Here is a 26938-nt window from a genome sequence, read left to right on the forward strand (position 1 = left end):
GGCCAAGAAGCGGGAGTGGGTGGGTAGGGGAGCAGGGCAGAGGGGGGAGGGTATAGGGAACTTTCGGGATAGCATTTGAAATGTATATAAAGAAAATATCTAATAAAAAAAAATCTGACCCAGCAATCCCTGTCTTTGCTGCCCAGGTCATCAAGGGACATTAGGGTGCTTAGGGTTCTGCAGGACAACTTAAGACAGAACTGGGGGCTGATGCCAAGCTCCAGCCTAGAAAGCCATGGGTTCAAGATCCCATTACTCCCTCCACTGGAGCCTCTTCGACTGTAGGTCCCATTTAGATCGTATGAGGGCTCCCCTGCTGCGCATGTGAACATGGATGACCTCTGCCATCTGCCCGGGGATGCCCACTACACAGCAATATACTGAAGAATTCATACTTGCTCTTTTCTTCTATACTGAGCACTTCTTAAGAGAGGGTTGTGTGTTCTACATTCGAATACCTCTATAGTTGGGCAGGCAGCAAGAACTCACATGTCCTTTCTGAAATGCTCTCAGCCAGCTGGCAGGATATAGGAACAGACTGGCAAGGGACATTGGATGCCTATAAGGCAGACATGTGTGGACCTCACCTGCAAAACTGGACCCAACAATCAGAATGGGTTCACTGTATGCAGAGGTATACAAGAGGTATACGGTAAGAACCCACAAACCCTTTAGCCCAACAAGAGAATCATATCCACAAGGGTTCCTAGTGGGCTACTTTACAACCAGTCAGCTCACTATGCAGAGCAGCTGGCTGTTCCCTTCCTGGAGCCCAGGGAAACACTCTGTTCCGTTGAGTGTTGGCTTAGGCTTGGTCACTGAGGCTCTGGCAGACATTTCCACGTGGGACAAAAGCACAAAGCCAAGCATTGAAATATGTTGCAGGATGGGAGCTGAGATAGGACACTGCTGAGGGTGCACCCACCTGTTCTGACACCCAGTCATGATGTCACCCACAGAAGACTTGCCTGGGGCATTCCTTCATGGGAACCTTCCTCTGCTAAAAGCATTAAGAGCTCTACTTACCACCGCCCTAGTACAGAGAAGTCTCTGAAAGTTCACAGACAAGACATCCCTGCTGGGATCCCTAAAGGGACAGTGAAGCTGTACTGGTATTCCTGTGCCTGATGGATAAATCGACCCTGCTTTGTTGGGGAAGTAGGGTGCAGTGAGGGTTTTTTTGGGGGGGAGGGCACAGTTCAGAAGTATCTGAAATAAGTAGAAAAGGGACCTGAGGTTCCCCACCACACAAAACTCCAAGGGAGTATCAAAAGTAGCTATCACACCACACAAAGCACTAAGTGCCAGGCACCGCTGAGAGGACTCTCCCCTGCACCCGGTGCTCGGTTTACTCCCAGTACCTCCTTTGGGCAGGGCTGGACTTCTGTGATAAAGCGTTTCACTAAGTGGCAATGAGCAACCAGCCATCGCTGTCCAGGGCTGAAACGCTGGCACTAGGCCACAATTGGGCGGACACTTGGGGCACCAGGTGTCTCCACAAGCTGCTTCCTAGACTTCCACTCAGCCAGGCAGAAGGGTGCGCCCGAGACGCAGCTCCTGGCCAGTGGGTCCCAGAGCACGCGGCGCTCGGTGGACCTGGGTCTAAAGGCGACATCCTCGAGGCTCCGAACCCTGGTACACTCCAATTTGTGCCAGGGCAGGGGACGCCCAGAGGCCCGCGGCCAGGCCTCGCCTGTGCCGGGCCGAGGAGCAGTAGCGCCCAGCAGCCGCGGGGGAACGGACGTCCGCAGCCCCACCCCCGACCGCGCCCCCACCCTCAGCACCGCGCACCTGGCCGCAGCGGCTCGGTGACAGTGAGAACCAGCAGGAAGAGCAGCAGGAAGGCACCGCTGTCTGCCTTGGGCACCATTTATCCTCCGTTCATCGTCCCCGGGGCAGCCGCGTGACCCCGCGGGGAGGCCGGACCTGGCCGAGAGGAGAGGGTGAAGGCCGGACTCCGACCTGGGGCAGAGGGGCGGCAGGCGAGGGATCCAGCTGGGCCGCGGCAAGAGAACGCCACCGACTCGCGCGCACTCTAGGCCGCAGGAGCGGGATGAGATTCCGGCTGGAGCAAGATGGCGGCCGTCCTGCTCCGGCCCGCGCCACCCCGCCTCCGGCCCGCACTAACCAATGAACGCCGAGCTGGGCGGGAGGTGGGGTGGCGGAGGGAGGCAGGACCCGAGCTCCAGACTCGGGGCGGGGCGTGAGCACGAGAGGCCTAGGGAATGAGCGAGTGGGCGGGGTCAAGGGCGGGGCTAACAGGAAATGAGGCGTGCCATTGGCTGAACCGAGAGGTGGGACGCAGCCTTGGCAGCGAGGTACCAAAAGGGGTCCCTAGTGCTGGTAGGGCCACAGGGACTGACGGTGCTGGCGCCAGGGTCTGGGGTGGATAGGAGTGGGGATCTGGGATTAGTAAATTGAGGAGGTATAGCTGGACCTGAACGATCTTTACTCCCGGAGGCCCAGGTCTGTCCCAATGCCAACATATTCCCTAAAGTGGTCTTCTAAACGCGGAACGGCTGTGAAGTAAGTGAAGAGCTCTGGTGAAAATAAAGGACCAGCAGTCTCTGTGGATGGGGGAATGGCACAAAGAATATCAACAGAGGAGGAAATGGCTTAATGGATGTCAGAATCTAACAGAGAAGCCCAGAGTCTCTGGACCAGATCTGGGGAAGGAACTGCCTATACAATGGAGAAAAAAAGCCCAGGCAGAGACAGGGCTAAAGCCTGGGAACAAGGCTCCACATGCTAAACTCACACCTGCCTTCATGAACAGTATGAACGTGGAAGGAGAGACAGCAAATGAAGAAGCCATCTGTTAAGGGGAAGGAAGTGAAAAGTGGGGAAGGCCAGTCACCTCCAGCATATCTGACTCACTCTTATTGTCCCTCCACCAAAGTCCCAGGATTCCAACCTATGATAGATACGTGGAGCCATGTGAGTGAAAGATGCTAACTTGTTATAGGTAGATAAAGTCAAGGTCAAGCCGTCAGACATTCCAACTTTACCAGGTCTTGGCCCAAGATGTTGGACATAGGACTTGTCAGAACAGAGGAGGAGCCCCTTGCTGGCAGAAGCAAGGGTACCTGTCCAGTGCTGCCCTGGGCACTCAGATAGTTTATGGCCCATTCCCAGCACTCAGTACAAGATCCAGGCCTAGCCTTCTGCCCCCATACCCACCCCCACTGCAAATCTGCCCTGGGAGCTCAGCCAGAGCTATGAGTTGGGCAGGTCCTTTGGACAGAACTCAGCCAAGTGCAGACTTCCTGCCAACTGTCCACCTGCAGAGCCGCCGTTAAGAGTCCAGGAAAGGTTTGGAAGAGAAAAGAGCAGGACAGGAAGTGAGAAGTCCGGCTGAGTGGTACAGTGAAAGCACAGAGTTAACTCCCTAACCCACCACCACCACTACCACCACCGGGCCAGGAGATAAAGAACCTGAAGTCGGCCCAGGTCTGTCTCATGGCCCAAAACACATTCAAAAGTGGTCTTTTAAAAGGTGAAGCCCCTTACCTCAGGCTGGAGCCAAGCACAAACGAGTTTGTTCACCTTCAGTATGCTCCAGTACACTGACAGACCTTCCAGGTTCTAAGTCTAAGCACCCCAGGCAATAGCCTTATTTCCCCCTGGGCATTACTCCTTTGTGACTTCACTCACTGAAGTCACCCTCTCAGTGACTTTGAGGGTTACCTGTGTAGACAGAATCAAAAGCTGAAGGGGTAGGGTCTCATGAACGACTGGCTTCCTAACCACTGGCCTGTAGAGTCACTGCAGACTGGCATTTTTCCTCTAACAAAGGTTACTTTCAGGGTGGCCCTTTCTGTTCCCTACTCTACCATGTGAGTCAGGAGTCTGCTACTACCTTAGGGAACTGCATCACCTACAGGGTTCCCTATATTTTGCTCCAACCTTTCTAAAGCACCCCTTTATCAAGACTTCCTTCTACTATCCTTGCATGAGTGTATCTTCTATTTCCGCCTGGGACCCTTGACTGATAGGACCACCCACACTGGGTCCCCTGGATTGACCTGATTGACAATGAGCCATGCCACTGTAGAGCAGTTCAATTTCTAGGATTAGAAACACGAGCAGAACTCTGTCTCATAAGCCTCTCTTACCTCAGGCTGGAGCCAAGCATGAAGCCATTCTGTTCACTGCTTCATGTACAGTCTTCAGTCTGCTCCAGTACACTGGCAGACCTAGGTTCCAAGTTCAATCGGCCCAGGCAATAGCTGCATTTCCCCCAGGGCATTACTCCTTTGTGACTTCACCCACTGAAGTCACCTGGGAGACAGTGCTGAATGTTCCATGCTAGAGTCTTGGGCCTCTTAGGAGGCAGGGACAGCTGGCCTGGACAGCTCAGAGGACTCTCTGTCCACAGTGTAAATGAGGACACTGCTGGCCCATGTCTGGCAGGGATGTAGAGGGCAGCCTCGGAGGCACTGGGCACTCCCGGCACCATGGATGACGCTGCCGTCCTCAAGCGACGAGGCTACATCATGGGGATAAACTTGGGAGAGGGCTCATATGCCAAAGTCAAATCCGCTTACTCTGAGCGCCTAAAGTTCAACGTGGCGGTCAAGATCATCGATCGCAAGAAAGCCCCCTCGGACTTCCTGGAGAAATTCCTTCCCCGGGAGATTGAGATTCTGGCCATGCTAAACCACCGCTCTATTGTCAAGACCTATGAGATCTTTGAGACATCAGATGGCAAGGTCTACATTGTCATGGAGCTTGGGGTCCAGGGTGACCTCCTCGAGTTCATCAAAACCAGAGGAGCCCTGCAAGAGGATGATGCTCGAAAGAAGTTCCACCAGCTCTCCTCGGCCATCAAGTACTGCCACGACCTGGATGTCGTCCACCGAGACCTCAAATGTGAGAACCTTCTGCTTGACAAGGACTTCAACATCAAACTGTCTGACTTCGGCTTCTCCAAGCGCTGCTTGCGGGATGATAGTGGTCGACTGATACTAAGCAAGACCTTCTGTGGGTCAGCAGCTTATGCGGCCCCTGAGGTGCTGCAGGGCATCCCCTACCAGCCCAAGGTGTATGACATCTGGAGCCTGGGTGTGATTCTCTACATCATGGTCTGTGGCTCCATGCCCTACGATGACTCCAACATCAAAAAGATGCTGCGCATCCAGAAGGAGCACCGTGTCAACTTTCCACGCTCTAAACACCTGACTGGTGAGTGCAAGGACCTCATCTACCGAATGTTACAGCCAGATGTCAACCGGCGGCTGCACATTGATGAGATCCTTAACCACTGCTGGGTGCAGCCCAAGGCACGAGGTCTGTCCTCTGGAGCCATCAACAAGGAGGGGGAAAGCTCCCGGGCCACTGAGCCCTCATGGATCCCTGAACCTGGTGCTGATAAGAAGTCTGCCACCAAGTTGGAGCCTAGGGAAGAGGCACGATCTGAGGCCCAGTCTGAGACAAAACCCCAGGAAGATACTTTGCAGGTGGTCAGGCAGTCAGAGAACGTGGGCCTCAGCAGCGAACTGAACAGGGACACAGAGGAAGGGCACCCCCAACAGCCTTCAGAGACACATACTTAGTGAGCCTCTTGCAGCCCAGGGGGCCAGCAGGGAATGAGGCAGAGCTCATGGCTTGAAGCCTGAGCCTAGAAGTCAAGGGACGAGAGAGAGAAGGAAGACACTCCCGGATGAGCTATTTTCGTCACTTTCTTCTCCCCCCCTTTGAACTTGGTAACTCACACGGCTAAAGAAGCAATAAATCACTATATTGGTGCACAACCTAAGGTGAATGTCTTTGCCCAGATCCTTGTAGTCCTGGGCTCGCCTTGTCTTCCTATTAGACTGCAAATCCTCACTCGTAGGGAAATCCATTCCTGTGCCCCAAGTGCAGACTATCCTTAGGCCATGGTGAGGCAGCTACACAGTGAGAGGCTGGTTGGGGGGGGGGAGGGATTTGGGAGGGGCAGAAGCCATAGAAAATAGCTAAATGAAGAAGATAACTTCTAGAGGGAGGCTGAGAACTGCAAAGAGGGTGGAGAGAAGGCCGGGGAGGACAGTCCAAGAAGGATGAACCTGGCTGTCTATAGAGGAAGGGCTGGAAGCAGAGAGCCCTGTCCTCCTTGTCTAGGAGAACGGCTTCCTCCATCAGGGCTCAGGGTCTAAGGCAGGTGTTTCATCACTACCCCAGGGCTTCAGGCTGCACAAATCTGCCTGTGAGGGGCTGGGGAGAATACAGAAGGCACACAGACCAGCCTTAGTGTACCTCCTGGGACTTGCTTAGCAGCTGGGTTTTCAGCTCTGTCCAACATTGGACATTTTCTCCCTGTCCAGTTGGCACTCAGTTCTCAACTGTGCCCTAAATTGCTACATACCACCATTTCCCAGCCCAGGAGTAGGGGGCTCCACTAGTTAACCCAAGTATGTCTTACAGCCCTGTATAACTTTTGACTGCATCTCATTCCCCTCCAATCTCAATCAGCTCCAGAGGAGATGCCACAGCAGAGCTGGAAGCTGACCTCTGCAAAGCGAAACTGGCAGCATGTCTTAACCCTATGGGCAAGAAAGGCAGCTACTGGTATTCCGAATGGGCATGGCCTGCACCTGGCACCACTGGCTTCCATGTAATGCCTGCCTTGCTTATATCGTGTCCCAAGCAATCTTCACCTTGCCATTGTGGCCCCTTTCTTCACCTCACTCTGGGCAACCTCATAGAAGATAAAGGGTTTAATACACAAAACCAAAAACATTTAGACTCATCTTAACCCTGAGCCCACCTATGCCTCTTCCTTGGGAAGACACCAATGCCAAGTACCCTAGAAAAGTAGTGTGCAGTGAGTTCCTGGATGCGACCTTCTTGCACCTGCACCACATCCAGCCCACCTTTGCCCCACTGTGCCTGTCCCACCCATTGCCTCCCAGTTTTCACAGCGACACCCAGGCTATATCCTCCCATGCTCAGAGAGGATTTCTGCCCATCAATGCCCCCTCATCCCTGTACCCCACCACGGGTGCCATAAGCATACTTGCCAATTCACCTCTGAAAATTGTGCCCATCTCCCCAGGCTCAGCCAAGGGACTTTGTCCTCCTCAGCCTTCTGGGATCAAGCTACACTCTGTAGCCTGCTTCTGTGAATTGTGCCTGCGAGAACCAAGTATCCAGGGTTCAGGCATAGTACAGACCATGAGCAACACTCAAGTGAGACTGGAGAAGTGCCACAAAGAAACTTGGATGGGGCAGAAGGCTCTAGGACATGGGGCTAGCTGGTGGGGTGTGCTGAGAAGTGTGTAGGCATCTGCCTTTTCATCTCTGTAGTCTTGCTAGGTTTGGGAGACAGAAGACACCAAGATGGCCTGAGGCTGCTTGGAATTCAATGAGGAGACTGCTGTGTGCATCACTCAGGGGCTTTAGGACTAGGACTTCAAGGTGGCCTCTATGGTGTGTTCTTGTTCCCCATATCATCTTCTCCCTCTTGTCCACTCTGCATCTGACTATGTCACTTCCTGTTTGATGTCTTCTGTTCCACCTCCCCATCTAGAAACAGGCCTTCTTGCTTTTTCTCGGAACACAACACCTTCACACTCTGGCAACTCACTGAAAGTCTAAGCCTCCCATGGGATGTGAGAGTGCGCAGAGGACTTCTAAGGGAGCCAAGGGGGTGTGCACAGGATGCTACCGTGCCACACATACATCCATGCACTGTGGACAGTGAGCGCTGCCACAGCACTTCATGTCGCCCTGGCTCACTTGCTCACAAAACCTCCAAGCTTGCTTCCATGGACAATGCTAAGGGCTATCGATCCCTGGGCTATCCTGCACCAAGCCTAACACAGTCCCCTCCTCACTAACCAGGCCCAGGTTGGCTCTTCCTAACCCTCCCCTCTCCCTTGACCCTCAGATGCTTGCTCTGGCTCAAGGCCCTGAGGTTCCACATGCATCCCAAAGCCAATTAGCTTCTCTTCCTAACAGCAACCACCTTAAAAAGGAGTCAGGTTCTATAAGGGCTGCCCATCATTTGCAGAAAAAAAAGCTCATGACCTTTCCTGACTTACACTTTTTACCATTCTCAGCACCTGTCTGCTTGGGTACCTCACCACCTTGTACATCTGGTTAGAGCCTCCCCATCTTCCACACCACACCCTCCCAAGCATGCCTACGTGAACTCTCAGTATATCCCCTTGTACTACCTACCCTCCCACCCACACACACCTGTTCACCAGGGATGTGCCTCATCTGCCCACTCTGTAGCCCAAAGACCCTAAACATGGAACTGCTTTCATCCAGTAGACTAGACCAACCACTGGACTGACTGGACCTGGGCAGCTTCCACTGACTGATACAAACTCATAGGAAGTTTTCCTCAAACTCCAAAGAAGTGGCAGGGACTTGGCTCTAATGAAGTGAGGGCCGACACAGGACCAGTTCCCATGGCCCAACAGGGAAACAGGGATGAGACTGGACCTGTAAGGCTTCTCTCTGGGCCTCACTGGTGACAACGAAGCCACAGCAAGAAAATGGGCTAGGGATGGTTACCACAAGTCTGAATGCCAGCTTCATTCCAGTGGGTAGGGAGGGGTTGCTCCTTCTAGGCCTTCCTGGCTTCCATCCAGGGGTCCCATTCCCCCAAGCCCAGTCCCCACTCCCAGCAGCCCAGCTTTATGACTTCATTCGCTGGTCACTTGGTGACAGTGCTGAGCGTTCCACTCCAGGCCCAGCCTAGCCAGACGCCTCCCCACAGTGGGAATGAGGACAATGCCTGCTGGCCCGTGTGGGGAGGGGATGTAGAGGGCGGCGGCACCGGCCGCTCCTGGCAGCATGGACGATGCGGCGGTCCTAAGGAAGAAGGGTTACATCGTGGGAATCAATCTGGGCAAGGGCTCCTACGCAAAAGTCAAATCTGCCTACTCAGAGCGCCTCAAGTTCAATGTGGCAGTCAAGATCATAGACCGCAAGAAAACACCCACTGACTTTGTGGAGAGATTCCTTCCTAGGGAGATGGACATCCTGGCGACCGTCAACCACCGTTCCATCATTAAGACCTACGAGATCTTTGAGACCTCTGATGGACGCATCTACATTGTCATGGAGCTGGGCGTCCAGGGCGACCTCCTCGAGTTCATCAAGTGCCGAGGAGCCCTGCATGAGGATGTGGCACGCAAGATGTTCCGCCAGCTCTCCTCAGCCGTCAAGTACTGCCACGACCTGGATGTCGTCCACCGAGACCTCAAATGTGAGAACCTTCTGCTTGACAAGGACTTCAACATCAAACTGTCTGACTTCGGCTTCTCCAAGCGCTGCCTGCGGGACGGGAGTGGGCGCATCGTCCTCAGCAAAACCTTCTGTGGGTCAGCAGCTTATGCGGCCCCCGAGGTGCTGCAGGGCATCCCCTACCAGCCCAAGGTGTATGACATCTGGAGCCTGGGTGTGATTCTCTACATCATGGTCTGTGGCTCCATGCCCTACGATGACTCTGACATCAAAAAGATGCTGCGCATCCAGAAGGAGCACCGAGTGGACTTCCCACGCTCCAAGAATCTAACTGGTGAGTGCAAGGACCTCATCTACCGCATCCTACAGCCAGATGTCAACCGGCGGCTGCACATTGATGAGATCCTTAGCCACTCATGGCTACAACCCCCCAAGCCCAAAGCCATGTCTTCTGCCTCCTTCAAGAGGGAGGGGGAAGGCAAGTATCGAGCTGATTGCAAGTTGGATACTCGACCAGGCTCCAGACCCGAACACCGGCCTGACCACAAACTGGGGACCAAACCCCAGCAACGGATGCTGGTGACACCCGAGAATGAAGACAGGATGGAAGACAGGCTGGCTGAGACTTCCAGAGCTAAAGACCATCACATTTCTGGAGCTGAGGTGGGGAAAGCAAGTACCTAGTGGTGGAGAGGGCCCTGGGGGTATCGTGGTGTGCAGTCTGCACCCACATAAGCTAAGTAGGCAGGTAGGAGCTGAAGAAGGCACAGGTGCAAGGAACAAGTAAAATTCGTCAATTAAACCACTATTTTGATTACGTTCTATTAGCTTTCTTCCACTTAGTAGCAAAGCCATTAATTACTGACCACCAAATAAACCACAGAGTGTATACAAGTATTGAGAGTGCCCAGTGGGGAGTCTTTTTCTCTAGGACTCATCCAGCGCGGGGATCTCCAGCATAGGGGTTCAGGAACCTGCACTCAGACAAAGGCAGTCAGTGAGGTCTGCCTCTATTATGTCCTTTTGCTAGGCTCACACTTGGCCTTTCTTCCATCCCCAAGGCCTCCAGCACTGGACAGCTCCATGCCTCTCTCCTATCTTATGCAATACAAGCCACCCCACCCCTGTCTTGTTTTTACACAGTGGTCATTGTCCATTCACTTTAGAGAGGCAATCAAAATCAGAGACCTTTGCTGTGCAAGTCTCACCACACCATCCCTAGGAATGGGGCAGCCCACCTGGAAACTTGTTGCTATTTTACCTGTTCTGTAGACCTGCAACGCCCATTCCTCAGCAGCCCTCAAAGTGCCTAGACACCATTTCTCCTTACAGACTCCCTCATGCTGGCCAAATGCTTGAGGTGGTCAGTGCCTAGACCGCACCCTTCCTCCCCATCTCCTGTCTCTGCTTCCCACTTGCTGGAGGAATTCCTAGCTTTCCTAGTTCAGGATCCCAGCTCAGTCCCAGGGCAGCCTCACTGTGGGGAACGGTTAGCAGAGGCCTGGTCTCTGTTACCTTGATAGGAAACACTAAATAAACAATTGATAGAAAAATAACTTAAGGGAGGAAATGGTTTATTCAGCTCACACTTTCCATCACAGTCCATCACTGAGGGAAGCCAGAGCAGGACCTCAAGTAGGAGCTGAAGCAGACACCATGAAGGAGTGTCACTTCCTGGCTGGCTTTCTCTCTAGTTTCCTCCCAGGCTTTCTGACCCAACCCAAGACCACTGCCCTCCTACATCGATTGGCAATCAAAAAAATGCCTGCAGACATGCCGTCAAGCCAATCTGATGAGAGGTAATTCTTCAATTGAGGTTCCTTCTTCCCAGGTGATTCTAGCTTCTGTCAAACTGACAAAAACTAAGTAGTAGAAGGCCCAAGGAGGAAGGTACCCAACCCCAGAGGTCTTCAGAGTGCTGAAGCCTCAGAGGCCCAATGCCAGCAGACTAGAAAAGGTGGCTCTCATGAGATCAAAGCAAGACCGAGGTGTCAGGAGAGTGTGCTGTGCTTAAGGCTGCCCTTAACATAGGGCAGGCCCTAGGATGCCACTTGTGGCCTGAAAACCGTACGCAGGCTGGGGAATTAGATCATAGTTTTTGACTCTGTTCGGCCGAGAAGGGACCCTTCAGCTCTCTGTAGGCGCAGGCTAACAGGCGTAGCTGGCCTCTAGTCACCTGAGGACTAGTTACTCTTAGTTGCTGGTGCGCATGGCGTTTGCATGTTTGCAGGGAGCCTGCACTCTTTTTCATAGTACAGCTCAGGCTGAGGTAAAGCTGGTGTCTCAGCAGAGTCCAGCAGGCAGAGCTGAAGAACAGTGGGTCAAGCAGAGAGGAGGACAGGGAGGCAGCCAGGTTGCTGGGAGGTACTGGTTCGAGTCACAGGAAAAGGACTGGTCCTGGTGAGCCTGATATGCAGACACCTGATACGAAAGCCCAGAACCAACAATGGCCAGCTCTGAGTGGGAGGCCCACAAGCTCAATGGCTCTACTTTTGGGGTCTGTGGTATCCTTTACAGTGGGAGGCTCGGGGGTGATCTCAGCATAGAAGGCAGCTCCCCAGCACCCCTTGCTTCTAACCCTGAGACACCCACATGGGCCCCAGGACATGGATCAGCAGCCCGGCCAGACAGTTCCAGGTGTTCTTTAATGAGGATTCACTTGGGGGTTAGCTAGAAGGCATTTCAGCGGGGCCCTGGGAACAGCACCAACGCTATACTTCCAAAGGAATGGTCCCCGTAATGTGCCAACCTGGCCACGGGAACAACACTATATATTTGTGGCTCCTGGAATAATCAACTGTGGTCTGTGTCTCCAAGGCCTGGAATCCTCTGAGTGGTAGAAAGCTGCCCTAGATGCTCCACAAAGTGTTCCACAAAACATCCACAGGTCCAGTCAGGCCTGGCTCTAAAAGAAGTCTGAAGCTTTGCGTCGGGCAGGGAGCTGCAGCAGGTTGTCTGTGATGGAGGCTGGGTCCTGTGTGAGGGGTGTGCGTGTAGCAGACCCAGGGGCTGGGGTGCTTGTGGGTGTCCGCGGCCCACCAGCTGGGGTCTTGAGGTGGGAAGATCGTGCTGGGGATGGTGTATAGCTGGCCCGCAGGGCACGATCTGTGTACTTGCTGGCTGTCCTGCTTACGAGGCGCTGTAGGGCTGGGGACATGGCTGGGCTCAGGCCTTTGGGAGTAAGACTGTGGAGAAGGGACAGAAGAAAGTAGCCATGTTAGGGGGTAAGGGCTGCTTAAGGCAAGGCCTCCCTCAGCCCCTCAGGAAGAGACATGGTCCCCCTGAGCCAAGAAGCATAACACTGTTCACACAGCAGTCTGGCCAAACCTGAGGCCCTATGGAACCTTTGGCTGTGGAGTTGGATGGATCACAGACTTTTGAGAGTTGGAGTCTCCTACTTCTATGTAACTCGAATGACATTGACCCCACAGGAAGAACAGGAGCCTGTAGTCAGGTAAGGTACCTCTTAGGGAAAGGCCAAGGAGGATACTGAGGAAAGATGATGGAGAGGGCCTCCCAGCCTGCTCCACACAAAGCCACATTCTGCAGCAGAGAAGCAGCCACAGCACTTACAGAGGAACCCTGTGGATACCCTGGGCTCTGCAGGCTGTGTACACACATGGCCTTAGAGGCTGAGAGACTAGGAATGGAGCAGGCACAAACTGATCTCTACCCTACTCCTACCCAAGGACCCGCTGCCTCTCACCTGGCCAAGTTCTCTGTAACTCTCCGCAACGCTTCCTGCTTCTTGGCCCGGTTTTTGGCAGCCGCTTCATTGGCCATCTTCAGGCCCAGACGCTCCCTGCGTCCTGGCTCCAAGATCTACAAGGCAGCAGGGCATGTGCTGGACTTGCTGCCTGGTCAGGCAGTCCACTATCCAGAAGAACAGCTACTATGCAACCTTTTCCTCATGGCTGATACAATCCCAGCTACTTCCCTAATAGCCTTCCAAAAGGTTCCTTCCCACCCTCCCCACCCTCAATTGGATATAGTGGTGTATTACTGCAATCCCAGCAACTGGAAGGAGACTAGAATTTGAGGATACCCTGAGCTACACAGTAAGACCCCGTGTTAAAAAAAACAAACAAACAAAAACCCCAAAAGGCTCAGTGGATAAAGGTGTTTGTTAAAAGACTGACAACCTGGTTGGAATCTCCTAAGACCACGTGGGTGAAAAGAGAAAGAACGACTCTTACAGGTTCTTACACTCTGACCTCCACACATGTGCTGTGGCATGTGCCATGCATAATGCTTATACACATACTCACACAAATAAATGTAAAACAAAGCAAAACAAGGGGCTGAGAGCTGGGAGTGGTGGTGCATGCCTTCAGCCTCAACATTTGGGAGGCAGATCTCTGATCTGGGGGCAGCTTTGATCCACACAGTGAGTTTCAGGCAAATCTGAGCTACATAGTGAAACCCTGTCTCAAGAAACAAAAATAAACAAAAAAGCTAGTCACAGCACTTCAGACACTAAAAGAGATGGAACCAGGTCCTGGGTAAAATCCCCAGCACAACACAAAACAAGAACAAAATCAGTCAAACAAACAATAATAGTTTAAACCACGTTAATTTCTAACTGTTTATAGTGAAGGCCTTCACTTTCCTGAACTTACTTTGCTATTACCAAACTTGGGACCTAGTTTACTTTATCCGCAAAGGCCTGGCAATCCTGCATCATCCAAAACACCATCTTTCCCATACCTTCCACTCTTTCTTGTCTGTCTCCAGCTTTCCATCCTGCTTGACACTTAGACATCAAAGTATACAGCAGGCTACATCTGTCCTGTCTCCGGCAGAGCAGAATTCTCTGCCTTGGTAAAGGCCACTGCGGGTCTAGTGTTGCTTTCTGTGCAACCAGTCAGAGCCCTGGGCCACATAGCATCCTGTCTGCTCCTCTCTCATGTTTGTACTGGTTATCTTACATCCCAGACACAGTCTATAACCAAGACCTCCACAATCTCTACCCATGAGGTGTCTAGGTGTGTAGTAGATAACCTCCACATCTGCTCTCGGGAAGGACCCCCAGGGCCATGTCAGGAAAAGCGATGTCAGAACCACAGAACAAGCCAGCATTCGCTTTCTGAGAGCTATGCTACCCCTGGTGACTCTGACACCACTGTTGCTCTAAAGTGATCCCTTCCTACCACATTCCAAACTGATCACAGGCAGTTTGGAAGGCCTGGCTTAAAATGATCTGTGACCCAGCCACTAAAGCATATCTATACATTTATCCTACACTAAATCTGATCCTGTTGGGTTTCTTCAGAAGATTCACATTCTTGGCCTGCCCATGCATACCATGAGTCACTGAGGCCCAGCACCCTCATAGTATGTACACTCTCAAGTCTCAGGGACTTTCCAAACTACACCAGACACTGTCTCATCCACAGACTCCCGATAGCCCTGGACACTGTGTGTTTCCTCCCCATAGCTCTCAGGGCGTCTATCTGCTCACCCACCCATCCATGCCATCAGGGGCCACCTGACAGGGGCCACATGATGTACACCAGGCCCTATCTGACTCAGACTTTCTGGTCTGCTCTAGGTCTTGACCTCCATTCTCCCCACACCTACAATACTGGGTTCATACCTTGTGTATCCTTAACTATGCTATGTAATCAGAAGCTAGCACGTAGCCCTTCTGTTTACAGGGCAGTTGGAGTTCCTGGTCTGACTCTGTGACAGTGTAGCCTCCAGACCTGCCTTGTTGCCTTGCCATGGCCTCCACTCACTCCACTTTGACAGTCCTACCGTAATGCCCTCTTCTGCAGAAGTCCAGTGTTTGTGCTGAGTCCTGAGCAGCTGGTACTAAGGTATCCAGACTAAGTCCCAGACTGATCCCCGCTCAGCACAACTCACCTTGAATGTGGGTCCAGGTGTCCTGTCCACATAGGGGCTCTCGGATCCTTCTACTCGCAGGGGCGTATTCTCAACCTCTCCCCATGTCATCAGTGGGGACTCATTCACACCTGCAGAGGGAGAGCACACACCTCAGGCCGGAGTACCTAGTGCAGGAGTTATCTTTCTCTCCAATACATGAAGCCTAGCTGCCATTAAGGCCAACAGACAAACTCCTTTCCTTCCCTCACAACTTGAAGGGAAAATTCAAAAACAGCAGCACCCCAAAGCAAGATGGCTGTACTTAGGTCAGGGAAGGCAGGTCTATTGGACCCCATCCTAGCACAGGGCCAGGGGTGCCAATGGAAGAAAACACTCTTGCTTTCCAAGGTTTCCTAAATGCCAGTGCAACCATATGGTGCCTTCCTATGTGACACTTTGTGGTGTTACATTACAGCAACCAGCACCTAGTGTGGAGGCCATGTGTCGTGGGGCAACAAGGACAGCTGGGTTTCACCTGATTTCCTTGCAGAGACTGTGGGTCTAGTGTCCAGGGCTTCTCCACCTGCACAACTCTCTAAATCTATGTAAGAACTGTGCATACGTTCAGCATGTGCAGCAGTATGCCCATTCATATCACAGGACAGCCAAGACTACACAGAGAAACCCTGTCTCGAAAATACACACACACACACACACACACACACACAAAGAAGCAAATTGGGGAGGAAGGGGTTTATTCAGCTTACATTTCCACATTGCTGTCATCACTTAAGGAAGTCAGGACTGGAACTCAAGCAGGTCAGGAAGCAGGAGCTGATGCAGAGGCCTTGGAGGGATGTTACTTACTGGCTTGCTTCCTTTGGCTTGCTCAGCCTGCTCTCTTATAGAACCCAAGACTACCAGCCCAGAGATGGCACCACTCACAAGGGGTCTTTCCCCCTTGACCACTAATTGAGAAAATGCCTTACAGTTGGATCTCATGGAGGCATTTCCTCACCTGAAGCTCCTTTCTCTGTAATAACTCCAGCTGTGTCAAGTTGACACACAACCAGCCAGTACCCAGTAGGAGAGGCTGTGCACAGCCTGGCCAGCCTGGGTGTATAGCTTATTCCTTACCAGGAGCAGGAGAAGGAGTAGCAACAAATCCAAAGCCGCCCACTCTGGGGGACTCCTGGGGAATGAGTTCCTTGCCGTCAGGGCCGACCTTGCCCTGTTTGTGCTGGGAGAAGGAGAGAGACCAGTGTCAGAGGTTCTCTACGGCTGACTATGGTAGGTGCTGAGGTACACATCGGAAGCACTTCCCCTCTCTGGCAAAGAGCTGGGGCTCTAGGAGAGAGGGAAGAGCCCCATTCTCACCTCTCCCCAAGGACGTGAGGAACTGAAGCAGTGAACATTAAGTAAAGGGTGCCCCTCCCTTCCCTCAAGGAAGAGCCTCTTGGGTTGCAATGCTACAGAGGGCCAGTGCTGGCTCTCCCCTGTGGCATCTGAGTTTTCCCATCTCCTGCCTCGCCTCCAACCCCATGATGATCAGGGACACTCTGAGGGCACTTACTCATCCTGATCAAAGGATCTCAGTGGCCTGGCTCTTTCTGGAACTTCCCAGTATACAGTGCTCTACTCAGCTCGCCGACTGCTACACAGGTGTATATATGTATGGTATGTATATGTATGGTATATATATGTATGGTATATGTATATAGGTATGGCCTCTAGAAACTTCTCTCCTCTCTGGCCAACATCATAGGAGCTGGTATGGGCTAGAACAATAGGTCATATGTCTAGCCCCATTGGAAGGGGCCAAAACGAGATACAGGTCCTGCCACACAGGGGTTGTAGTAGTTCTGACAATTAAGCTCCATCTAGCCTCAGAAAAACCCTAACTTAAAGGACAACCAAGATGGGAGAAGCCACACCTCTCCAGTTTTCCCAGCACACCTGGTCAGCTGCCTGATGGCTCTGCTTACTCACCTGGGCATTGAGGGCAGCCGCCTGCTGAAGCTGGGACCTGCTCAAAGCCTGACTGAAGGGATCTCGGAGGAAACGTGTGTTCTTATGTACTATCTGTCGCGGCTTCTTAAACAACTGCTCTTCATCAGGGACACCTATCAAAAGAAGAACAAGGTAGCAGGGCTCCTAGTTGGGGGGTGAGCACCATGCCTCACCTCAGCCTCACAAGTCATGCAGCCTCAAGGCTAGAAGTATACCTCCTCAGCTAAGTCACCCCTGGGAGGGCAGAGTAGAGTCACCTTAGCTCACAGACCCTCAACAAAGCAGTAGGGAAGACCACAATGTCCCAAAAGTGTCACACATTGCCCCAACCCCAAGCTGGCTCAAAGGTAACAAGACAGACCACTGTAGGCCTTGTCTTCTGCCCTGTTCACTCACCCTCAGGATAGTACATGAGAGAGTTCTTGGCCTTGTACTTCCAGGTCTCCACTCCAGCCTGACTGCTCTCAATGGCTTGATGCTCTGCCGATGGGAGTTCAAGATTATCTTTCTGTCGCTATAGTGACATGGGGGGAAAGCAGGGTCAGAGAGGCACCCAGATCTTGTACCTGTGGCCCTGGGACTCCATCCCAAAAGAAGGTGCCTTTGTTTTCAAGCTCCAGGGCTACCTTCTCAAATTCCTCCTCAGCCTGGTAGAGCCACGCGTGTCGTGCATGGCTTTTTTCCTTGGCCACCTCCATGATCTCCTGGAAGGAGGCATTGTCCTCACTTGTGTACTGGCTCAAGAAGACATCCAGGCTGGGCAGCGGCTCCTTCTCCTCTTCCTCTCCAGCCTCTCCTGCTAAGGGGTCACAAGTAGGGAAACACACACAGCATTATTAGCACTGCAGGGCTGAGGAAGACTGTCCCACTTCGTAAGGGCTAGAACCCCAGCTCCTGCTAGGTGACAGACTAATTCCGACTGTTCAGATAGACCCTGGTGGCAACCACGGCCGACTGGCCAGCTCTATTGATCTGCTAGTTGCCTAGAAAAGTCTGGGATCGGGTTGACTCATGAAGAGGTAGGGTCAGATACTAAAGCAAAAGCTCATGACGACAGTTTAGTAGGCTCTTCCTCTGCCCAAAGTGTATTAATCCTGTAGGATCTACCTCTACAGTCCCATGAGCTCTTCTTTCCTCCTGGAATTATCTTTCCCTTTCCTTTCTGACTGATATTACGGATGAGTGGTGGCCACAAATGCCTCAGGGTATGACAGTTAATCCCTAAGGCAGGAGCCCATATGGCCCAGGGCTCCATGGAACACCACACAGTCCCTGGGCCAAAAAGCCAACCATACCACCTTGATCCCTGCTCCCGAGGAAAGTGATACTCTTGAAGATGCAGCACTGCAAGGTTCAGGGGGATGTGTGAAGGGGAGGTTTCTCGTCCGTTCTACTAGCAGTCTTGACCACCAGCCAATGCCTAACACAGTGGTTCTAAGTTCAAGTCCTGAGGTTAGAAAAGGGTAACCTTGGGCCAGGTGGTGGTGGTGCATGCCTTTAATCCCAGCACTCAGGAGACAGAAACAGATGGGCTATTTGAATTCGAGGTTAGCCTGATCTACAGAGCAATCTCCAGGCCAGCCAAGGATACTGGTAAAATATATGTATAAAAAGAAAACACCTAGCCAGGCGTGGTGGCGCACGCCTTTAATCCCAGCACTCGGGAGGCAGAGGCAGGCGGATTTCTGAGTTCGAGGCCAGCCTGGTCTACAAAGTGAGTTCCAGGACAGCCAGGGCTACACAGAGAAACCCTGTCTCGAAAAACCAAAAAAAAAAAAAAAAAAAAAAGAAAAAAGAAAACACCTTCAAATTGTCCTATTTCTCTGCTGTAGTTCAATTAAGGGTCAAGCTCCAAGAAGAACTACCACCATAGCATGTCCCTGGCAGGAAAGGCTGGGCTGTTGAGAAAACACGTTTGTGTGAGCATGCTGCACACTCGCTCTAGTACAGTATGCTGTCCACTAGGGCCTGGCACAGAAACGCCTTTGTCTACGCCTAGTGACACATCCTGCTACAGACCCAGACAAGCCCCTTAGCGGCAACACTCACATAGAAATAGATTTATAGAGTTCCTCTTAACCTTAAGATACATCTCATACTTGGCATGGAAACATGTCGAAAACAAACACTCATCTGTTCTACACGTGTCTGTTAATGGTATACCACGTGATAGTCTAAATGTGGAAGCAAGACCTAGGCCCTACTCTCTGGGAGGGCTCACCAGGTAGTAATTAGGGTGAGAGGCAAGAAACAGAAACGCTCCCCCTGGGCTGGTGAGATGGCTCAGTGGGTAAGAGCACCCGACTGCTCTTCTGAAGGTCCGGAGTTCAAATCCCAGCAACCACGTGGTGGCTCACAACCATCCGTAACGAGATCTGACTCCCTCTTCTGGAGTGTCTGAAGATAGCTACAGTGTACTTACATATAATAAATAAATAAATCTTAAAAAAAAAAAAAGAAATGCTCCCCCTGCACCCACTCCCCCCCCCCCCCCCCCCGAACAGTGAGGGAAACACAGTGAGACTCTCTGGTCTCAACAAAACAAACAAATCAGAAAACTAAAGGCACTCGGTGAGAAACAGAGGCCCAGGTGGCTCTAATGTTACACAAAAGTTCAAGAGCCCAGTGTCCAGATTAGCTTCCGCCTCTAAGTCCAAACAGTTAACAACTGAATACCGACCTGAAGGGAGAGACACAAGCGACTGCCTTGGAAGAAAGAAGGTAGAGGAGCCTAAGGCATTTTCAGGAGACAAAGCTCACAAGGCTGGAACACGGAACACAGACTGGGACGGTACTGGGCTCTCCTTCCAGAGACAGGCCAGAGGCAGAGAACACAGCACATCTACACCTGGGAGCTGGCCTCTGCTCTTCTGCCTCCCAGACCAGTGGCTCTGATCCCAAAAGTGGATACTTATGTGACCCTAAGAAAATTCACAAGAATACAATTCCCAAGCAATCTTGACTATGAGACTAAAAGAGTGAGTTCACTCACCATCATCTAGGTCTCGGCCCTGGGGCCGGGGCTTGTTGCCCAGCACAGCAGAGCCTGGGTGTACCTCAGGAGTTTCAAAGGTGGCTGGAGTAACATCTGAGGGAAGCAAATCAGAAATTAGAGTGAGCCTTACGTGATAACAGACTTTCCCTAAGCCCTCTAAAGCAGCACCCGTCCTCTTACAAGGTGGTGGAGGTTCCCGAGATATCTTGCCCAGGGCAGAGCCAAACTTGATGGCAATCTGGCGCATGCGCTCCAAATCTCCGTTTTCCTCAGCCTCCAGGTACTCCTTCTGTGCCTGTAGCTTCTCCACATCAGGGAAGAAGTCTCTCTGGATAACTGTCTGAAGTCCCTGCCATGAGCAATCAGAACAAAGGCCAGAGTTGTCATCTGGGAGTCCTGACGCACAAACCACCACTGTCCATGTTCCACCCCTTAGACCTTTCCCTTCTGCCTACCTTGACAACTGTGATCTGCAAGATAGGTTTAGAACTGTCTTTTCTAGTAAGGCTGTCATCCCACATAGCTCTGATGTACTAGTTAACATTACTGAACAATCTCTTGAAGCCCATGAAATCCCTCACTAACTGATCTTTCTCTTTGCTGGCTCCATCTAGAACACCAGCCAGACTAATGTGGATATTGTCATCCTCCACCCACCCATGAATTTGTATTTCAATCTAAACCTTTCTCTTGAAAGTCAGTCGCCACTATCGCCACCACAAGAAAAAGTCGTCAGATTTCAAATCCAGCCCGCCCTGGCTGTGAAGCTGAAAGTCTGTACAGTCAGCTGCACGGCAATGGTACAAGGCAGCATATCCCAGAAGCATCCTAAATCTAACCAGTCTAAAACCAACCCTATGTCGGCCTGTCCTCCAGCGTGTTTGCAGTTGGACCCTTAACTCGAGGAGCAACTGAGACCCACTCACTCAATGACGAAGCCAGTTCCACTGTCTAATTCCGGGACCCCCAGCCTTTGACACTTTACAGCCTTCCAGAAAGTCGTCTTCACCATCTCTCGAAAAACGTGTCAAAATTCTACTTATACAAGAAACCATTTCCTTGACTCTCAACAGAAAACTGGATGCCCACTTCTGCACTGTTTTCTTGGTTCTCAATGCTTTCCAACCCAAAGACAGTTGTTCCACTTCCAAGGGCGGCTGAGAGTGCCAGGACCAGAAAAAATTCAAAGGACTGAACCGGAACGCGAATAGGGGGAGGGGCCCGGAAGTCGCCAGCGCTCGCACTGAGCTGGTACCTCGATGTACTCTTCTTCATCTAGGACCCGCTGCCTGCTTCTCGCAACTCCGGCCTCTCCAGCCTCCCCAGCCGCGCGCTTCCTCGGGGGCGCGGACGCGGGGGACAGAAACAGAGCACCCGCCGAGGTCCCGGGCGTCCCCATCGCTATCCCAGAATCGCTCGGGCGGCGTCCGCACCGCTCCAACAGCCAGCCAATGGAGAAGTAGTATTTTTGTAACAAAGCCGGCGCTCCAATGATGTCACTGGGAGCGCCGGATCTTAAGAAAGTTGTAGTCTTTTATCCCCACCCGCGTTGCTCATGCCTATCTAGACTATGATCACTAGGGGGAGCTGTAGGGTGACTGACGCCACAGTCCCTCTGTTACCAATTCTTAAAAAAAAAAAAAAATGCAGATGCTTCCAAGACATTTTTAAATACTTCAAAAACTTTGGTTATGTATGACTTCCAAACTCAGAAAAAGAACACTAAGACAATTCTTCCCGTATACTTATCTAACAAAATTTAAATGAAAAGAAAGAACAAAAGGGTCTTAAATCTCTGGTTGGATTTATTAGTTCCCTGTCTTCCAGGATGGGCTTCTCACTGAAAGCATTCGTGGAACTTTCTTCCTAAGGGAGATCATGAATTAGGTGGGAGAAGCTCTAGCCCAGAATGATTCATTACAATTTTGCTTTTCCAATGATCTCGCCCTTCATTGTGAGTCACTGGGGACTTTATGACCACGTCCCTGTGTCCATAGAGTTGACTATACAATAGGAAAATGTTAAATCATGCTGCAAGTGTGTAAAGTTACATCCGTGACCTGTAAGAAGTCTGCACTCAGAGAATCTCAACTGCTACACAGGACATGTCAAGTGGCATTTCCCCAGGCAGAACATGGTTGTAGATGGAAAAGATGAATGGATGGGCATCAGGCAATGGGAAGGCCCAGCAGCGGGGTGGAGCAAGGCAAATGCAAAAACAGACCTTTAGTCACACAGTGCGCTAAAGGAGATGATACCAGAGGGGGAGACCAGGCTGCACAGTATCTTTGGAGTCCTGTCAAAAAACATCATTTTTAGTGAACTCAGGTGAAAACCAGAGAAAGCTGCAATGGTTACCATGCAAGGGAATGCAGCTTTCATGAGGTTGATGCGCCTGAAGCTATACATGAGCTAGTTTCTGGGGGGTTATTGATATGTTTAAAGGTGAAATTGGCTGAACTGGGTATGATTCGGTAATAATAGCAATTAGTGATCAAGAACTCTGTGATTTATGTGCCTTTAACAGGCCAGTGAATAGGGAAATGGCCTGCTGTATATATGGTGTCTGCAACAAGCCTGTGGGCTTCCAAGTGTTGTCAGAGGTACAGACTGACAAATATCTAGCTCAGGGGATAGGCCTGGACTGGAGGCAGAGAGGTGGGAACTGGAGCCTAAGGATGGAAAAGATACACCAAGAAGAGTATGGAGGTGGCAGAAGAGATGGCTCATCCGTTACAAGCATTTGTTGCTCTTCTCGAGGATCTGGGTTCAGTTCCCAGCACCCACACAGTGACACACAACTATCCATAACTCTACTTTCAGGGATTCAAATATCCTCTTCTGATCTCCATGGGCACCAGGCAAACACGTGGTGCACATGTATATATTCAGGCAACACACACAGCTATGCACTCACACACACAGCCAAAGATTCCCCCCATCTGTGAAGCTGGTTGGTAGTGCCTAGAGGCTCAAAGTAGCAAATCCCCAGGAGGCCTTGCCACCATCTACCGGCTTTAATTCTGATGAGGGAAACATGGTACTGGGACTGGGGACTTGTTGAGCTGTGCTCTGCAACACATGTTGATCCACACCCCACCCCCAACTCCCTGGAAAGGGAGAGTGGAGCCAGTCCCTCAGTTGGTGTGGAAACAAAGCCTGAGACACAGGGACTTGAAATCCTGGACTGTTCTGTGGTCTTTGAAGATCTTGTTTATTTCTTGGCATCCGCTCAAGGCTGAGATGAAGGAGCAGATGCAAGGATCTGGAAACTACCAACTATAACCTTCTTCTTCCACAGGTCATGACACCAGGGCCCTAAAGTGCAGGGCCTGTGAGGACAGAGTAAGCCCAGGGCTGAACAGACACCACTGCCTTGCATAAGAAGGTGGGAGAACAGAGAAGAGGCCAGTCTTGGTGACAGGCATGAGGCTGAGTTGGGCTCTGCGTCCTGCGTGGAGCTAGGGCTTCTCTAGGTGCTGAGGGCAGCTGAGGAAGTTGACCTGTTCTGTGTCTGCACTTGACCTGCAGGAGGTCTCTGGTTCCTGCCCCACATGCCCTCCCTTCATGGGTGAGAATAAGGCTTTGGATCCCCTGGCTGCCAGTGCTGGCAGCGTTAGTTCCTGTTCAGGTAGGTCTGTCCCCCTTCTACTTCCTTGTGCTCCATTTCACAAAGACAGAAGAAACTCCTGACACCATCAACAACTCTCCTTGGGCGGTTTTTTTGTCCCAGGCAGGAGCCTCGACGACGAGGAAGCACGCTTTTGGTGTCGCCACTTTGCCCGGCGGTTCTTGAACCAGACCTGAGGAGGAGGGAGACCAGGACAGCTCAGACCCCAAGGATCCATCATCCAAAGAACTTTGGAAGGGCTAGGTGGTAGGCTTCACCACGGAGGTGTAGGTGAATGGATCTGTGCAACCTCCTTCCCTCACACACAGAAGATAAGGACCAAGACTCGCATACTTTCCCAGCCTGAGCCCAGTAGCAACCACCAGGAACTAGCGCTCTCTCCTCTCCTCTCCTCTCCTCTCCTCTCCTCTCCTCTCCTCTCCTCTCCTCTCCTCTCCTCTCCTCTCCTCTCCCTCCCTCCCCTCCAGCACCCCTCTCCTCCATGTAACCTAGATGGCTAGGCGGCTTCTTACTGTGTGAGGAGACTGAATTTGATGAACTCATGATCCAGCCTCCATCCCCCAGGGGTTGGAATTACAGATGCATGTCACTATGCCTGACTAATTTTGAACATTTCTTAACTTTCTCACATCTGGGGCAGGAACAAACGCATATTTCATCATCAGGGGAAACTGGGCAGCCGGACAAAGTCAAAGAAAACGACTCTTGACCTCTTCCAGTTCCAGGGACACCCAAATAACGTGCTGGAAGAATTGGCCCCACGCTCTCATCTAGTGATCATAGGGGGTCTCCCTCCAGTGTAGCCGTCTATGAGGTGAAGCCCCTTCTGGAAGGTCGGTCTTTGAAAGAGAAGAGTGGCGCCGGAGTTGGCCTCCAGGCTGCAGGCTGAACACCCACCTCCACGCGCTCCTCTCGCAGGCGGATGCGGACCGCCAAGCGTTCGCGTGTGCCTACGTCGGGATACTGGTTCTGTACGAAGAGTGCCTCGAGCGCCTGCAGCTGCTCCTCGCTGAAGATGGTACGGTGGCGCCGCGTGCGCCGCTGCGGGCCGGGGCCGCTCGTGCCAGTCAGCGCCGGGGAGCCTGCTCTCGGCGCCGTCAAGGGGGAGGGCGTGGCGGGCGCCAACCTCAGCGGCCACGCCAGCCGCAAGCCTGCGGGGGCCGTACGGGGCGGGGTGGGGTCAGGCGTAGGGTTACGGTGTCAGTTAGGGTTAGGGGGAGCCAGGCTCGCCCCGCAGGCCGCCCCGCGAGATCCCCGCTTAGCCTTGTCCCTCCGCGCGCACTCACCCGGCCCGGACGATGTCTCCGGGGTTCCGCGGGGCGCAGCGCGCGGGTTGCAGCAGCAGCAGCAGGCGCAAGGAGCAGCGGGGACCGGAGCCTCGGGTTCGTCTGGCTCGGCGGGGTTCCGACCACCGACGGGCTGCGGTGGCCGCGTCGCGGGCCTGCGCTCCGGCAGGCTGGAGAGGATGTGCTCGATGGAGAAAGGGCAGGGTCGCCCGGGGTCCCTGCGGCTGGCCGCGCTGCCTGCAGTCGCCATGCCCGCGGGCGGGCGGCGCGAGAGGCGGAATATATACAAAGGGAGGTGGGAGGTGCGGTAATCCCCAGACCGGGCGCCGCGTTCGCGCGTGCTAATCCCGTCGCCAGTCCTCAGAGAGCTAATCCCCGGCCACGGAGGAGGGCAAGCCCCTTCGTTTGGGTACCGGGGACTGCGCTGGGAGCAGGGAGTCCTGCGCTCTGCCACGTCTAGAGCTGGAGGGAAAGGAAGGGATCAGGAGCCCATCCTTTCTATATTTTAAGGCACGGTCGCCTGCCAGGAGGAATGCCAGGACCTTGGAAACCTCTAACTCACAGGGTCCCCGCCACCTCTCTGTCCCTGGCTTCACTCATTCTGTTCCTACCCATGAAACTGGAGATTCCTGGAATGAAGATTTCCAGTGAGCTCAGCACCCTGTCAGCAGGATGACCCTACCTGACAGCTTTTGCTCACTTTGAAGCCCTGGTCTGGATCTCCTGTAGAAGAATACCTACAGGATGAGAAGCTGAGACTGACATCCACCTCATAAAGATTCCCCTGCTTCTTGTCTCCTGAGTGCTGGGAGCAAAGGCGCGAGCTGCCAATTCTGTGCCTTCTTTCTAGAGTCTAGAAGATTTTTTTTCTTGTTATCTCCTGTCTTAGAAGGTCCCTGACGCCTTTGCCGGGCTCCTGTGTACATCAACATCTCCCTCACACCATATTTTCTAAGAGCTGTTTCATGTGCCCCTGCCCTACACTTTGCCCAGGCCAGTTCAGCTTTGTCTACAATATAACTTCTGCCCACTGTTCTTTCCAACCGAGAACAAATACTTGGCCCGATTTTCGTCATTCTCAATTATGAAGCTTTGAACCTCTAGGCCTTTGCTTAAGACACTTTGTTTTTTGATCTCTGAAAATATGTCGTGTGTCGTTCAGGACAGAGCAGCAGTCTGCTTCACTGTTACTAAGCATTGTGGCTTGTCTAATGTCATAATACTGATCAACTATCAAGGGTTCTTCCTAAGGGGACAAGCGTTGAGAATGGTGAGCCAAATCTATAGTCGCAGGATTCCAGGGGCTCCAGAGGCTGAGGCAGGAGGATTACTGTGAGGGAAAGGCCAGTCTGGTGAGATCTGTATTTTTTTTTTAAGGCGTGATGATACCTTTAATCCTAGCATTTGAGTTGAGGACTCTATGGGCTTCAAGTGATGGACATTACTGTCTCATTCATCATAAAAGTCCCAGAGTGTGTTCATCTGAAAGGCTTATGAGTAGCACCACTAACTCTGTGTGACCTTTCAGCCTGCCTCATGGTTACAGAATGGCTGCCACAGCCCCAGACCTCCTATGGATTCTTTTGGATGCAGAAAACTTGTCTAACAGACATTCGTGTAGAACATCTGTGCCTAAACCCACCTCAATGCCCAGGGGTGTGAAGTGGCCCATTACTCTCGTCTGCTCAGAATGGGACAGCAAGGCCAGGGGCAGGAAGGCCTCTGGGATTTCTTCCTCTTTCCACACCATAGCCTTGCTTCCTTTCTCTTGTATTTCTCTCCCTGTAGGAAGATGACATGGTGCTCTGCCAAAGCTGTGCCCTTGGGGAGTTCTCCCTCAATGCTGCCATTCAGGACCATGTTGAGGTGTCAGTGAACCAGGCTCCGTGCACTTGGTGGCAGTCATTTGTGCACATGGCTCATTTGTGTCTTCTGAACTTGCTTAGAGATGACTGGGGCAATACCACTTTGTGTGTGTGTGTAACAGTGTCTTGTTACACTATTTCTGAG

At 52.2% G+C, this 26938-nt stretch overlaps 5 protein-coding genes across 8 annotated transcripts in view; 2 read left to right on the forward strand and 3 right to left on the reverse strand.

Annotated features, from left to right (window-relative positions):
* Positions 1-2120, reverse strand: part of Dgcr2 (DiGeorge syndrome critical region gene 2) — a 50695-nt gene extending 48575 nt beyond the window's left edge. For both annotated transcript variants that reach the window (XM_021185478.2, XM_085832434.1), the window contains exon 1: positions 1792-2120. In XM_021185478.2, coding sequence (XP_021041137.1) covers positions 1792-1870 — 79 coding nt within the window. In that variant the 5' untranslated portion in view covers positions 1871-2120. The remainder of the gene's footprint in view (positions 1-1791) is intronic.
* A 226-nt stretch (positions 2121-2346) lies between these two features.
* Tssk1b (testis specific serine kinase 1B) lies at positions 2347-5747 on the forward strand. Its single transcript, XM_021185578.3, has one exon. The coding sequence runs from the start codon at positions 4458-4460 to the stop codon at positions 5553-5555; it is 1098 nt and encodes a 365-aa protein (XP_021041237.2). The 5' UTR covers positions 2347-4457; the 3' UTR covers positions 5556-5747.
* A 2903-nt stretch (positions 5748-8650) lies between these two features.
* Positions 8651-9997, forward strand: Tssk2 (testis specific serine kinase 2). The gene has a single exon (XM_085832069.1). It carries the CDS (start codon positions 8788-8790, stop codon positions 9862-9864), a length of 1077 nt encoding a protein of 358 aa, XP_085688195.1. The 5' UTR covers positions 8651-8787; the 3' UTR covers positions 9865-9997.
* Positions 9998-11806: 1809 nt separating this feature from the next.
* On the reverse strand, positions 11807-21439 carry Ess2 (ess-2 spliceosome associated protein). Of its 3 annotated transcripts, none has more exons than XM_021185489.2 (10): positions 21267-21439; positions 20192-20360; positions 20009-20104; positions 17643-17812; positions 17413-17530; positions 16996-17129; positions 16144-16246; positions 15046-15155; positions 12887-13002; positions 11807-12365 (listed from the first exon to the last, which is right to left on the reverse strand). In XM_021185489.2, exons 1-10 carry the CDS (start codon positions 21408-21410, stop codon positions 12086-12088), a joined length of 1440 nt encoding a protein of 479 aa, XP_021041148.1. In that variant the 5' UTR covers positions 21411-21439; the 3' UTR covers positions 11807-12085. The 3 variants fall into 3 exon arrangements, with proteins under 3 accessions (XP_021041148.1, XP_021041147.1, XP_021041149.1); XM_021185488.2 differs by having other exon boundaries at positions 17643-17815; XM_021185490.3 differs by lacking the exon at positions 21267-21439 and adding an exon at positions 20938-21239 and having other exon boundaries at positions 17643-17815.
* A 1864-nt stretch (positions 21440-23303) lies between these two features.
* Positions 23304-25211, reverse strand: Gsc2 (goosecoid homeobox 2). The gene is made up of 3 exons (XM_021185470.3): positions 24929-25211; positions 24540-24793; positions 23304-23814 (listed from the first exon to the last, which is right to left on the reverse strand). Exons 1-3 carry the CDS (start codon positions 25176-25178, stop codon positions 23710-23712), a joined length of 609 nt encoding a protein of 202 aa, XP_021041129.1. The 5' UTR covers positions 25179-25211; the 3' UTR covers positions 23304-23709.
* Positions 25212-26938: the final 1727 nt, after the last annotated feature.

The sequence above is a fragment of the Mus caroli genome, unplaced genomic scaffold, assembly GCF_978045245.1.
Source record: "Mus caroli unplaced genomic scaffold, Mus_caroli_1 scaffold_17, whole genome shotgun sequence".
Lineage (NCBI taxonomy): Eukaryota > Metazoa > Chordata > Mammalia > Rodentia > Muridae > Mus > Mus caroli.